We start from the raw sequence: 14250 nt of genomic DNA, 5'->3' as shown, positions 1-14250 counted from the left end.
CATCACGACTTCAGATACAATCAAATCTTCTTGTAGCACGTTGTTTGGACAAGAGACAGAGACCCCGCAGCTTCTATCCATTTCTTTCAAACCTTTCACTCAAAGCCATTAGCAGCTTGCTCATTTTTCCAAATTCCGCATCCATCGGCGTGTTGTATCCACTACGCACAGTCATGGTCAAGTATGACATTCCCACTCTGCTGGCCCTCAGCCACAACGGACGGATAGACTTCAGCAAATTTAGTGAGCAGGCGGTTGGAAGTAAGTGGTTCTTCATCTGATTATACTGGTGAATACTGGAAACGAGGAAGCATGTTTTACTCACACAGCAGTCTTTTCATTACTAGATAACGTGCTTCGACAGCGCAAAACCAGTACGAGTGTCTTGTCGGAGCAGTCAGTCAACCGGTCAAGGAATGCCTCAAATTTGTCACGTCAGAGCGAGCGGACCCTTTCAATTCCAGAGCACTCTGTATTCCATCCCTCTCGGCAGCCAAGTGACCCTCCACAAAGTATCCGGGCACACGCCGATGCTGGATTTGCTCAGTTTCTAAAGGAACATACGTCCCCGAAGCACCAGCGTGTCACGGCTGGGGGCCGAATCGTTCCAATGGAACCACAGTCTCCTACCCCCAAGGCGAAACAGCCTGTGCGCAACATAAGTGCAAGGGCCGATGATCCGAAGTTGCCTAAGCCTTCAAAGCGAGATGACAACAGAAACAAGCGTGAAAATAAACAAGTGCTGTTGCCAGATAACAACGCAGGCGTCGATATCTCTATAGCTGCACCGCAGTTTGCTGAAAGTCACGATAATATACGTACCATACTGCCTCAGGGTGCAATTGACCAGCACTTCTCAAGCTGTGGACAGGCGCCGGGTCTTCTGTCTACGGCAGCTACCACGGGTCTGTTTTCCCAACCCAGTCTTCCATGGGCGATGGATAACCTACCTATGCCTCAGATTGGCCTAGCAGCCCCTGATATCATGCCCGCGGCCTCGGACTACCCTATGTATGCCTTTGGGGATGGTCCATTATCGTGGACCCCAAATATGTATTCGACTTTGGGTACTCAAGGCCCTGTGATTCCTTCCATGCCCACAGTCCAGCCATATCCGAATGTGACCCCGTCTTCTGACCTTTCCATGGACAGCAATACCAGTAGCGGCAGAGCGACCTCATTTCTTGGCCAACTTCCACCTTCATACGACTCTCTTTGCCCCTCTCTGGGACTTCAGTGCTATCCATATGCAGGTGGCCCAGTCCCAGCTCTCAATCAAGCAATGATGGTCAACACTCCACAAGCACCAACATACCAAAAGTCTCTGGAAGATGCCGCAAAGGAGCATGAGTCTCTTACCAGTAAGCTATCAGGTATTGATAGGTATATGGCTGTGCACAGTTGGGATCTCGATCCAAGCGCCAAAAAAATCCTCGTTGACCAGCGAATGAGTTTGGTGAGAGAATTGGACGCGGTAAGAATGTACAGAGAGCATCTCGAATGGGTTTCTGGAAGATTGAACACAACCATACCGATCAAGCAACATGCCTCGAATGTCCCTCCGGTGTATGTCACCAGCAGCCTCACAGGTAGTCCAGCTCTAATGGGACCGTCGCTGTGCGCACCCAGCTCCACCTCTGCGCTCCCAGCCTTTTCGATGCTTCCACTAGCGAACGCATTTTCGCAGTCGCTCTCCCTCAACGAGACAGTCAACTCACAAATGCCACCACATGCTGTAGCGGATCCCCATTCATACAGTACGACGATCTCCCAAACAGATGTACGTCCAAGCCATAACTCGACTAAGAATGTTGGCTTTGCGCATGCCGCACGCGGGATCGAGACACGGGTCGAACCCAAGAGATCAGACAAGCAGGTCCAGACATATGGCGGGGCCAGATCAAGAACTACTGACGGGACTGCTGGATGGAAAACACCCACCAAGATATCCGCTTCAGACGTTGAAAAGGTGCATCATAAAATCGAGGAGGCTACCCGTCGCGGTGAACCCCTTGATGGTCTGCTCAGAGAACTATCAGCTGCTACTTCCCAATTGATTAAACAGAGGCGAGATGAGCTTTATGAGCCGCGCGGATTGCTGTCAGCTATACCTGCAAGACAAAGCCGCAAGAATCGCGCGGAAAGCGAGGCGTGTGCCACCAAGGGACAACCAGACAAATATGAAGCTCACGCACCTCTGATGCGACACTCAACCAAGGCCTGGAAGCCCGGGAAGGAGCTGCGAAGACCTGGACTACACAGCGCAATGGGCCCATTTATAAGTGCGGAGGAGGTGGAAGAGGGCGATGATTGTCAATCAACATCGTCATATGTGTCAACGACGGACTCTTGGGCTACCGTTCACCAAGGAGAGTAAGTACTACCCGTCTATCAATGCCATTTTCTGTGGAGGGTACTAACTTTGCAGGTGCCGGCGGGACAGAAAGCGACGAAAGAGCAAAGAAAAGAGGGCGAATCGAGAGATGGCCGAAAGGTAGTAAGCATCTTGAAGCATAGACAACCAAGCTGATTTTGTCTCCCAGCAGACCCCGTGGTCGACTTGAGCATCCCATCGTATCGGAAGCAGCTTTTCTACCAGGTCCTCAACGCTCTAAAGGCCATAACTTGGGCGCGCCTGGAGGACCACCGATATACAAGCCACGCAGCCCCCCAACGTTGGTCAACCCGACTGATTCAGCAAGACAGACAAGCGTGGAGGACATGAAACGGCAGTACCCCCAGCTTCTCACGCAGTATTTCACCAAGGACCGTGGTCTAGGCTTCCAGAAGACGGCTGCCTTGGCTGTCTCGCAGAATGTTAATGCACATGGGTTTCTGCCCCCTTTCGAAGGCGTAGGAAATGCACCCAGTAAGACCAGGAGTGCACCGACGGACATGACCGAAGGTGGAATATATCTGTTCAACGGAAAGACGACAAGCTCAAAACAGCATGATGGACCAGGGCAAAGAGGAGACGATGCTCCCAGACCATCCAAGCCAGCTGGAAAGCCATGATAGAGTCGGGTAGAGCGAGGCCCCGGCCTCCCGGCGGAGTCCGCATATGCGAATGTTTCTGGAACAGATGAATGGGCTAACTAATTTATCATCAGCAATCAGCGGTGAGTCCTGGGGAGTCGGGTTCGACGGGCATTGGGGCAAGCAGTTGGAGATATGGCCGGACGGCATCATTGTATTACATGTATTGCAGGGAACATCTCGTCCTACAGAGTTGGGCCCTTACGGTTGGAGTATATCTTAGCATGAGGAATTGTTTTAGTATGGTATGGCTAGGAAATATTGTCAAAAGTGTCGTCGGGGGATGAAAGGGCAGTCTAGTGTTCTGATGCAGCCAAAAACCAGGGGATAGTACTTAGTTAACTAATCAACAAGATGCAGTCGGGACTGAGTCACTGGTAAGACAGTTTCTAGTTATGAGTACGGTAGGAAGTCACTATCGATCAGTAGCAATTAGCACAATCTGGCTTCCGCCCAACTTGTGCAGACCAAGACAAGTTCATTGCTGGAGAGTCGATCGTTACTCTGTAGTTGAGGAGGCCAGAGCTCCCCTTGCGTGGATGATGGATTCCCCCACATCCAACATTCGTCGCCTGACTGGTTGGTCCTCCGCCACACCCCGCAAAAAGATGTGAGGTCGCATCTCGTATTCTTGGGTTTGGCTAGGGAAAATATAGTTATCACTTTACAGTCAGTATGTATCTAAAGTTGAATGTGACCAGTATGGTGTGTGAGTGTATGAGTGTATGAGTGTTGTAGATGTGTGAGTGTGAGGGTGAAGGTAAGATAACAATATTGTATAGTTACAAGTATGTAACAAGTAGTATTTATATTATAACTATTTACGGAATACAAAAAGAGGCACAGCAACAACAGCCGCAGCAGCAATGAGCTATGGATGGCTGTGTTTTTCTTTAGTATGAGGCAAAGCCGAACCGTTTCCATGTTTTGTAATGACCCACGGGAGAGGCAAGTTAGTAGTTACTAGGCAAGTTTCGGGGAGAAGGGCCGGAGTGCCTGATGGTCCTATCAGACGCACTGGCAGGCCCATGGGATGGCGAGTCATCCGTGGGCGGGTTTAACAGAGTTCAGTTTCATCGAACAAGTCAAGAAGGTGGCAACTGGCAAGGCACCGAGCCATTTCGGATAAAGACCGCTGGGCTCAGCTGGCTTTGGTGAGCCGATCGGATCTAAGATAACTAGTTGACCTAGGGAATACTTAGTTCAAGTAGTAGTTAAGTACAAGAGGGACTTGGGTATTTGAGGGATGAGTTGAATGGCGGATAATTACTATCTAATACTGAGTAACTGATACTGTGACATCGGATATGCATACCGATTATTACATACCGATCAAGGATGGGGGGGATGATCTGGGCTGGGCTGAAACTGAAAGAAAGATTATTGCTGATTGCTGATAACTAGAGAGGGTGAGATGGATACGACAACCCGATACTACGGTGATAAGTGACATTTAACTAACTATCGGGCTTTATCGGCTCCCCTTTTACTGTTTAGTATTTCTTACTATTTACTTGAATAGTTTAGTGCGAATGGTTAGTGACGGTGAGCAGGACTTACTAGTGACCGTACTAAACCCGGTATGGAGGCGTATGATGTATCATGCCGACCAGCGTGACTAAGCCCAGGCTGTGCCATTTCCAACTTTCCCTCCACGTCTCCACTCCGTCTCCGGCCCTTTCGCTTTCTCTTTCTTTTGTCTTCCTCTGTTCCCCTGCTGTTCTTTCTCTGAAGCCCGTCTTGAGGTTCGGGGATCAATTCTTCAGAATTTGTTCTTTCTCCTGTGATTCCTTTTGCGACCTCTGCCGAACGCTTGCGTTAATTCCCCCGCCGCGGTGTAGCCGAGGTGTTGTCCATTCACAAACCAAACCCCCATCGTTCCCGGGCTGGAAGTGCCTCTAAATCCAAGTTTCTGGTGCGACTAGCACCACCGCCTACCAATTTCCCCCGCGGCTTCTGGCCCGTTACTGGGGCCCCTTCCTCCCGTCGCAATTATTATCATTCATCGCCTACTACTACTTGCCCCGTTCGTTATCACCAAACCCTCAACCGGACTACCTGGGCACGTTCCTGGATTCAATCCAGGCAGTCACCGGCATGACACAACTTTTCGCCTCTAATGCGTCCTCCGTGACGAACGAGAAACGCGGGAACTTCCCCAGTCTCTCCCTGGCCTCCAAAAAGCATTCCAACGATTCGAGCCACTTCCCCACGAGGATCAAGAATTTCTTTCGCATCAACAGTTCCAGCAGCAATTCTTCCCATGCCAGCCACCACAACAACAGTGAATCGCGTGATCGCGATGGCAATACCTCCCCGCCCGGAAAGTCTGATGCCAAATCCGGCTTTAGACAATCCCGCTTCCTTCCCACTATCGGCCGAAATCGCTCAACCACCGTTGCCAGTGAAGGCAATCCACTAGACGAAGGCGTTTCCCCAACCGCAACGGCCAATCCATACTTTGTCCACCAGGGCCAGCCGTCGCTGCAGCATCGGAACGATGGCTCGGTGCCGTCGTCCCCTCCCGATACCCCCGAGTTGCAAGTGGACGGTGTCTCTGCTGCTGAGCAAGCAAATACAGCCAACAAGGTTGAGCTGGCTCGTAAGCTTCGTCGTGTTGCCTCTGCTCCGAATGCGCAGGGTCTGTTTGCCCGTGGCGGGTCTGATGAGCGTCCTCAGACGGCTGAGGCGGGACAGGAACTTCTGGAAGCCTCTGGGGTTGATGATCCACAGGTTACCACAGTGGAGGTGGCATCCGATAAAGATGTAAATCTTGCCGTGCCGAAAATCGGTCCCCATAGTAAGATTCCCACTCCCGGCCAGATTCGGGATTCGGTTGCCTTCCGCAGGACATATAGCTCCAATTCGATCAAGGTGCGCAATGTGGAGGTAGGACCGGGGAGCTTCGATAAGATCAAGTTGATCGGAAAGGGTGATGTGGGCAAGGTGTACCTTGTCCGGGAGAAGAAGTCAAGCCGGCTCTATGCTATGAAGGGTGAGTTTCTATATCTGTGACCTTGTCGATTGGCGAAGTGTGCTGACTTGACTAGTGCTGAGCAAGAAGGAGATGATCAAGCGGAACAAGATTAAGCGGGCATTGGCCGAACAGGAAATCCTCGCAACCAGCAACCATCCATTCATCGTTACACTCTACCACTCCTTCCAGTCCGAGGATTATCTCTACCTGTGCATGGAATACTGCAGTGGTGGCGAATTTTTCAGAGGTGTGTTAGACGTTTGTTAGGGTTCCGGCTGTCGCTGATTCTTCTAGCTCTGCAAACCCGCCCAGGAAAGTGCATTTCCGAAGATGCTGCGCGATTCTATGCCGCAGAGGTTACTGCTGCTCTGGAATACCTCCACCTCATGGGTTTCATCTACCGTGATCTGAAACCAGAGAGTATGTATTGTAATAGCCACAGGTGTTGACTGGTACTAACATTTTGTTTCAGACATTCTCCTTCACCAGTCTGGCCACATCATGCTCTCTGACTTTGATCTCTCAAAGCAATCCGGACCGGGCGGTGCACCTACAATGATCCCGGCGCGGAGTGGCAACTCCACGACGTCTCTACCGACGATTGACACCAAGTCGTGCATTGCTGATTTCAGAACCAACTCGTTTGTCGGTACGGAAGAGTACATCGCACCCGAGGTCATCAAGGGCTGCGGACATACTAGCGCCGTTGACTGGTGGACGCTTGGTATCCTAATCTACGAGATGCTGTACGGCACGACGCCGTTCAAAGGCAAGAACAGGAATGCTACTTTCGGCAACATCCTGCGAGATGAGGTGCAATTCCCCGAGCACGCAGCGGCCCAGCAAGTTTCAAAGTAAGCTCTTTCAATCGTGCTTCATCGAATTATTTGCTAACATTCGCAGCCTCTGCAAATCCTTAATTCGTAAACTGCTCATCAAGGATGAGACTAAGCGTCTCGGAGCTCGAGCTGGCGCCTCGGACGTCAAGACCCATCCCTTCTTCCGGCAGACGCAGTGGGCGCTTATCCGGCATATGAAGCCGCCAATGATTCCTCACCAGAGCCGTGGCACGGATACTCTCAACTTCCGCAATGTTAAGGAGAGCGCGAGTGTCGACATTGGTGGACCCAGCACGACCAAGATGAAGGGTGTACCGATGGATTCGGGTCTTGCGACACCAAATGGCGAGATAGCGGATCCGTTCGAGGAGTTCAACAGCGTCACCCTTCACCACGACGGGGACATGTGAATGGCCCGATCGTGCAGCACCAACGCATTCTGCCCGCCCGAGCATACCTCGATTTGCTAGAGGATTATTTTACGACTATGATGCATGAAAGATCTCTACACGGAGTTCGCCATCTTACAGCTATTACCTGGAGTATCGGATGTTTGACCTTGGGAGTTTGATTTTCTTTTTCTTATACACAGGGTGGTTATCGATATATGCTGATATCCAATGACCGCGCCCCCTCATGCATGGGCTAATATTCGACTGTCACTATTTATGGTTTGATGCGGCAGCGATGTAACAGTTTGACCGTTCTTTGTTTCTATCACAGTTCTTGCAGCAGACGGCGTTAGCGATTTCGGTTGTACCTTAGCAAACAGATCTTTTGAGCAAAAACAGCGGAGTGTGAAGGGGGTCAACATGGAATTGACCTACTGACACAGGGACTGGTTTTTGGTCGGGGGATGCTTCTGTTCTTTATTCTGTATTTGTGGGCGACTTATTGATGCTTGGATGTCCGATGGGACAGGCCCGGTGCCTTATGGACATGATTACGTTTATGAATTTATATGTATTTTCTAGACTTGTTGGTCAGCAGCATGTACTCCAAGGTTCCGTAGTATGTTCCCTTCTCAAAAACATAGTAGTTGCTTTGAGACACGGCGGAATTCCATCCGCCGCGACCCAAACAAACCAAACCAGAACCAAACACCTACCTCCAACAACATACACCAACCAACCCACCAACTGAACGAGTACACAAAAACACCCACAACCAGAAAGAAGTACACGGAAGGAATAAGAAGACCATCAAAATGTCCTCTCCACCCCACGACCATGACGCCATCCACAACGAAGACCCCTCCCCCTCCGCGACAGAAACCCCCAACAATCCGCTCCTCCGCACCACAAACCCCCTCGTCAGCTCCCTCGAACAAGAAGTCCTAGATGAGTATGCTCGGCTGCTAGGGAATGTGAACAAGGTGCGCTTTCTACCTCCTCATCTCACTCAGTCTATCAATCCACTCGAACACATCCCATCCAAACCCTACAAACACAAACACAACCACACTTGACTTTACTATAAGCAGAGATCACGACTCCGACTCCCCCTTCCCTCCTTTCTTCCTCTTCCCTACCCTAAAAGTAATATATTAATGATATGGATATGAATACAGTTATCAACCAAACTCTCCCATCTCGCCGAAAACCCCACAACACTCACCCTAGACGGTCTCCGCGGTCTGGAACGTCAAACCGCTACGGTCTGTACGCTGCTCAAGGCGAGCGTGTATAGTATTGTTCTCCAGCAGCAGATTTTCAATGAGAGTGAGGAACAACAGCAGCAGCAGGAGATGCAGATGCAGCAGGAGGGGGATGGATATTCGGAGATGATGATGCAGCAGCAGGGGGGTGAGGGGATGGCGTATGGGCATGGGCATGAGGAGGGGTATGGTGGGTATGGGGGGTATGGAGCGGAGGGGGAGAGTTTCGGGAGGTATTAATTGCTTTTCATGGCTTATGCGGATGGGAATGGGGATGGGTTATGATGCATTGCATGGCATGGTATGGTTTTACTAAGTTGGGAATTGGGGTTGGGTGGATATGATATTGTTATGGTTTGGCTTGATTCGGCTTGGTTCATGGGTGGTGTTTGATAGATGTGATATACCCCTATTTATGTCTTTTTATGTGTCTAAAGTTATTCAATTGTGAATATTGCTTTATCTTGGGATTGATGCTGGTAGATACAAATACATGTTTAGACTGAGAATACAAGATCGAACAGAATAAGAAAAAGAGGAAAAGGAAAACATTATATACACCGCCCATGACGCAAAACAACATGTCTGCTGCAGTGATATCTTTCAAATGGGAATAATATCCACAACCTCAAGCTCGTCTCTCTTTCCTCTCTCTCCGCTCTTCCTTCTCACGAGCCGACCGCTCACGGATTTCCCGCTCACGAATTGGGCGAGCATACAGGTCTTGTTGGATGCCCTTTCCAGAGTAGTACACTCCCCGTACATCGACCATCTTCTTACCCCGGGCACGGGCAATATCCTCGGGGTTGCGCTGGCTCATGAGCGCCTCGTACGCAGCCTTGACGGTGTTCATGGGGTTTCTGGAGCGGTTGACCCGGGCAGCGATATCGTGGATACCGGCGGCGCGGCACATTTCGAAAATCAGGTGCTGGCAGCGGAGACCGAAACCTGTGGAAACATCGATCATTAGCATCAGAATAACATGGCATGTTTCAAAATAGCGTACCTGGGGGACGGTGCATCAACTTCAACTCCACAGCTCCGGACTTGCCCTCGACATCACCGAAGATGGTCCGCTTCTCGTAGCGCGGCACAGGTTGCATGTTCTTGACAGCCCGAGCGCGAGCTTGTTGGCAGGCATCGACAATTTCATCGGACTTGGCGATACCAATTCCCATAAGGCCGTTCTGGTTACCGGCGACCGTGACGACGGACATACTCGGGACCTTACCCAGTCGAGTCTGGTTGCTGACACGGCGAATAACGAGGTCCTTGATGTACAGAGACTTGAGGTAATCTCTACCGTAGCCCGTGACCTGGAACAGTCTCTTTTCCGCCTCGTTTGGTTCGTCGGGGTTCACATACGTGAGCTCTCCAGTTCTTGTCCGGTACTGCGGCCTCGCCACCGTCTCGTCGCCCATATGTTCCAAGGTTTCTCCCTCGTTCAAGAGGTTCGGTACGAGCGCGCTGTGTCCGTTGAGCTCGTTCTCCTCCTTGCCGTGGGTCACCCGGGTGGTCTCAAGGAATCGTACGAAATCTGCCGGCTGGGGATCCTCCGATGATTCGGCGAAGAAGCGGGAAAAGTCTTCCATGAAATCATCCTCGGTCTTGAATGTCGCGTTGTAGTCGGAGTTGGACTTAGGGGCGCGAACGTGCTTGTCGACGCCGGGTTCAATGACCGAGAAATCATCGAGATACTTCAATCTCATGGGATCCCGACGAAGACGGAACTGTTCAGCCAGGTCTTTGGGGTCAATGGCCTTCTCGCCGGCCTCAATGGCGGCAATCTGTTCGGGCGAGTATTCCTCCCGGAGGGCGGCCTTCTCCTCCTCGGTGTAGTGCTTGAAGTCGTCGAGCTTCACTTCCCGGTAGATTTCATCCAGAGTCTTTCCCTCGGGGGCCTTGTTGACCTCAGGGACCTTCGGTTTCCGATCGGAGAGCTGTATCGACGACAGGTGGAACTGGCGACTAGGCACGCGAGGGCCGACGGAGGCCGCACGCGAGAAGCTGCAGAAGAGGCATCGGGCCGGACGTGCGAGACTCATGATGGAGCGGAAGGAGAGCTCTCTGGCCAGCAGAGGCCACTTGAGAGCAGATAATCCGGGGTGGTGGAGAAGGGGAGGGGGGATATAAAAGAGGTGAGTGACGGGGAAGTTCAAGACGGCGAAGGGAAGGACATTGAAGTTCGAGTGAAATTCTCAGCGGGTCAATTCCAGCCAATCCCCGCCCGCCTTTTCCTGCTCACTCACTTTTTCCTTTTCCTCCATTTCCCCAACTTTCTTTTCTTCCTCCCACTTCACCTTTCTCAATCCCTCCATATCCCGTATAAATTGGTTCGGGATTCATATATGTTTGCCCTGCGGTCCCTGCGATCATATACTTTTCGAAAACTTCCAACCAGCGTCCCTCGACAGGTCCCACGGTTGGCCCTCTTCCATCAATCTGCTTGCCCGCGCAATGCGCAATTAGCCTTCAATCCTCCCACCATGCAGAATTCCCCCAAGAAGCCCGACACCGTCGCAAAGCGGCGCAAGAGAGTCAAGGCTCCCCGCGATAACAAGAGCAGTGGCTTCGACGAGGTCCTCCAGGCCGATATTGATCAGCTTCTCCGCAGACACAAGCCCGAAACCGAGCTCGAGACCGAAGACGCTTCCACGCCCCCGCAACCCACCCTTCCCGAGCCTTTCACCGAAATTGAAGTCCAGGTCGCCGATGTTTCTTCAACTGGCGATGGTCTAGCATTGTCTGAGAACCAGGATCATGTCTACGTTGTCCCCTTCACAGTCCCGGGCGACAAGGTTCTGGTCAAGGTGGTGCGGCACTTCCCCTCTCTGTCCTACAGCATGACGGACTTCATCAAAGTCATTGAGCCTGGCCCTAAGCGCAACGATGCCGGCATTGGTTGTCAGTATTTCGGTCGGTGCTCCGGATGTCAGCTGCAGATGATGTCCTATGAAGACCAGCTCGCGCATAAGAAGCGCATCGTGGAGAAGGCCTACGCCAACTTTTCTGGCTTGATTCCAGAACTGATTCCTGCCGTTGACGACACATTCCCATCTCCGTTGCAGTACGGCTACCGGACGAAGCTCACGCCGCACTTTGCAGCTCCTGGCGGAAACAAGAGGAGGGGTAAGGGACCCCGCGAGCCGCACAAGGAGGTGCCCCCGATTGGCTTCACGTTCAAGAACCGCCGCATGGATTTAGATATCGAAGACTGCCCGTTGGGCACCGACATTGTCCGACAGGGATTGAAGAGCGAGCGCAAGCGTGTGGCCGAGACCATTGGCAAGTACACCAAGGGTGCCACTCTTCTCATGCGCGAATCCACCACACGTGTGCCGAAAGAGCAAGACAGCGAGAACGTTCCTGCGCCCATTAACAAGCCCGGACAGGACTCCGGCGATGTCATCCGCGTTGAAAAGGACACCTACATTGAAGAGAAGCGCTGCGTGACCGACTCGAACGCCACTAGCATTGAGTATGTCGACGACTACGTCTTCACCAACAAAGCCGGCGCATTCTTCCAGAACAACAACTCCATCCTCTCTGGTTTCACCGAGTTCATCCGCCAACACGCCATGCCCCCGAACAACGACCAAGATGCCAAACCCATCAAATACCTCCTGGATGCCTACTCTGGCTCTGGTCTCTTCACTATCACCCTCTCCCCGCTATTCAAGTCCAGTCTGGGCGTCGACGTCGCTGGCGACTCCATCGCCTCGGCGCGGGACAATGCTCGCGATAACAAGCTACCCAACACCGGTTTCGCCGCCGCCGACGCAGCCACACTGTTCAAGGACGTCCCTTACCCTCCTGATCAGACTCTGCTGGTGATTGACCCCCCGCGCAAGGGGTGCAGCGACGACTTCCTTCGGCAGCTGCTGGCCTACGGACCGCGCCGGGTGGTCTACGTCAGCTGCAACGTGCACACGCAGGCGCGCGACGTGGCTGTCATGGTGCAAGGCGATGCGGAGAAGAAGATCCGGTACGAGATCGAGAGCATCCGGGGCTTCGACTTCTTCCCGCAGACGGGACATGTTGAGGGAGTGGCTATTCTGAACAAGACGAGTATACCCGAGGCGTCTGCCTAGATTTATGATGTGATGGCGTTGGTGGTTCAAAAAGGAAGCATGACTGATAGATTCGCGTATATACATCAATGAGCAAATACCATTGCAGCTTCTTGCAACTTATTCTTCATCTATACTCCGCTATCCTATCATGCCGGTTCTTCTAATAACCTGCTACATGACTTTCAACTGAGCCCAGTCTACTCACAGATCAGGATCCGCAACCTTCAAAACAGCCTTGCCCAAGTTATCTCCGCGCAGCATAGCCACAAGTGCCTCGGCACCATTCTCAATGCCAACCGTGATATCCTCCTTGGCCTGGATACTGCCCTCTTGCAACCACTACACACTCGTCAGCCATCACCCTTCCATGCAGGAAGATAAAGATAAACAACAGGTCTTACCTGAGTAACCTTCTCATCCCTCTCCTTGATATACTTGGGCCCTATATCCGCATCTCCGACAATGAATCCACGCATGCGCAATCTCTTCGTGACAATCGCATACAGGTTCTTAACCCCATACTTTTCCTCCGGCTTCAGATTATACTGCGAGACCATACCACAAGCCACTACAATGCCATCAGTCAGCAATCGCCTCTCACCTCCTCATATGAAAACCAAAGAACGAAAAATGAACTGAAAGAGAACGACTTACCAATCCTCCCCCAATTATTCATAACCTCCAACACAGCATCCAGTTGCTCCCCACCGACATTCTCAAAATACACATCCACCCCGGTTCCACCCTCACCACCAACCAACCTCGCCAACGCCTCCCTCGCCCCCTCCACCTTATAATCAAAACACTCATCAAACCCCAACTCCTCAATCACATACCTCCTTTTCCTCTCCCCCCCAGCACTCCCAATCACCCTACACCCAACCCTCTTGGCCAACTGCCCAACAATACTCCCCACCGCACCCGCAGCACTACTCACAAACACCGTCTCTCCCGCCTTGGGCTGCCCGATCTCAAACAGTCCCGCGTACGCAGTCAACCCCGTCATTCCCAAGATCCCTACATACTGCGAGAGCTCAATGCCAGCTGGTAGTGGGGTGGGGATTTTGTGCACAGGGCTGGGTGCCCCGTCGAAGCGGTTCTCCAGTGTCCAGGCTTCGCCACTAGCTTCGCTGGATGTGGTGGAAGTAGGGGAAATGGAGAGAACGCTATATTCCTGGATCGGGAGACGTGCATAGATGATCTCGCCCTTTGTGAAGGCTGCGTGCGTCGAGTGCACCACTTGCGCGACGGCGTAGGCCGTGATGGGCTCGTTCAGGGCGTACGGGGGACTATAGGATTTGGTGGTTGCCGGGCGCATGCGGCCGCGCATGTAGGGGTCCAGGCTGGCGTAGAGGAGTTTGGTGAGGAGAGTGTGTGGCTGTGAGGGTGGAGTGGTGATGTCGAGGGGGCGGGGGAGGGGGGTGAGGTCTTTGTTTGGGGTTGGGAGGCCCGTGGGGATGTTGGTGAGGATGAGGGAGGTGTTGGGGTACATTTTGATTCTTTGTATTTGAGGAGTATCTTTCAAAGGTATGGAAAGGGTGGATTGGTTTAGGAATTGGAATTGAGGGTGGTGATGGGGGGAACTGGGTACTATTTGTACCTTTAGATATAGAACTACTAACTACGTGCGATGCGCCGATCTAGTAGGCGGGGGATTGTATGGTGCGG

The 14250-nt window shown here is 52.0% G+C and overlaps 6 protein-coding genes across 6 annotated transcripts; 4 read left to right on the top strand and 2 right to left on the bottom strand.

Annotated features, from left to right (window-relative positions):
• Window positions 1-173: 173 nt before the first annotated feature.
• On the top strand, window positions 174-3015 carry ASPBRDRAFT_56287 (uncharacterized protein; the record flags this gene model as incomplete). Its single annotated transcript, XM_067627531.1, has 4 exons — window positions 174-261; window positions 330-2373; window positions 2429-2497; window positions 2544-3015. 4 exons carry the CDS (start codon window positions 174-176, stop codon window positions 3013-3015), a joined length of 2673 nt encoding a protein of 890 aa, XP_067477744.1.
• A 2118-nt stretch (window positions 3016-5133) lies between these two features.
• Window positions 5134-7262, top strand: ASPBRDRAFT_197203 (putative serine/threonine protein kinase (Nrc-2); the record flags this gene model as incomplete). Its single annotated transcript, XM_067621068.1, has 5 exons — window positions 5134-6031; window positions 6087-6260; window positions 6308-6433; window positions 6486-6867; window positions 6917-7262. The coding sequence occupies 5 exons, from the start codon at window positions 5134-5136 to the stop codon at window positions 7260-7262; spliced, it is 1926 nt and encodes a 641-aa protein (XP_067477743.1).
• Window positions 7263-8134: 872 nt separating this feature from the next.
• Window positions 8135-8563, top strand: ASPBRDRAFT_106294 (DASH complex subunit DAD3 family protein; the record flags this gene model as incomplete). Its single annotated transcript, XM_067616579.1, has 2 exons — window positions 8135-8227; window positions 8423-8563. Coding segments are annotated over 2 exons (234 nt in total), but the record flags the coding sequence as incomplete, so codon positions are not given.
• A 574-nt stretch (window positions 8564-9137) lies between these two features.
• ASPBRDRAFT_56284 (mitochondrial 37S ribosomal protein uS5m) lies at window positions 9138-10554 on the bottom strand (the record flags this gene model as incomplete). Its single annotated transcript, XM_067627530.1, has 2 exons — window positions 9138-9457; window positions 9516-10554. 2 exons carry the CDS (start codon window positions 10552-10554, stop codon window positions 9138-9140), a joined length of 1359 nt encoding a protein of 452 aa, XP_067477741.1.
• A 441-nt stretch (window positions 10555-10995) lies between these two features.
• Window positions 10996-12600, top strand: ASPBRDRAFT_197200 (tRNA (uracil(54)-C(5))-methyltransferase; the record flags this gene model as incomplete). The annotated part of the gene is made up of 1 exon (XM_067621067.1): window positions 10996-12600. The coding sequence occupies one exon, from the start codon at window positions 10996-10998 to the stop codon at window positions 12598-12600; it is 1605 nt and encodes a 534-aa protein (XP_067477740.1).
• A 183-nt stretch (window positions 12601-12783) lies between these two features.
• ASPBRDRAFT_128180 (MDR family NADP-dependent oxidoreductase) lies at window positions 12784-14074 on the bottom strand (the record flags this gene model as incomplete). Its single annotated transcript, XM_067618034.1, has 4 exons — window positions 12784-12921; window positions 12984-13150; window positions 13237-13681; window positions 13748-14074. The coding sequence occupies 4 exons, from the start codon at window positions 14072-14074 to the stop codon at window positions 12784-12786; spliced, it is 1077 nt and encodes a 358-aa protein (XP_067477739.1).
• Window positions 14075-14250: the final 176 nt, after the last annotated feature.

This window comes from Aspergillus brasiliensis, assembly GCF_001889945.1.
Source record: "Aspergillus brasiliensis CBS 101740 unplaced genomic scaffold ASPBRscaffold_8, whole genome shotgun sequence".
NCBI classification, from domain to species: Eukaryota; Fungi; Ascomycota; class Eurotiomycetes; order Eurotiales; family Aspergillaceae; genus Aspergillus; species Aspergillus brasiliensis.
Note: the sequence above shows the minus strand (reverse complement) of the source record. Positions and strands in the feature narration are given on the sequence as shown.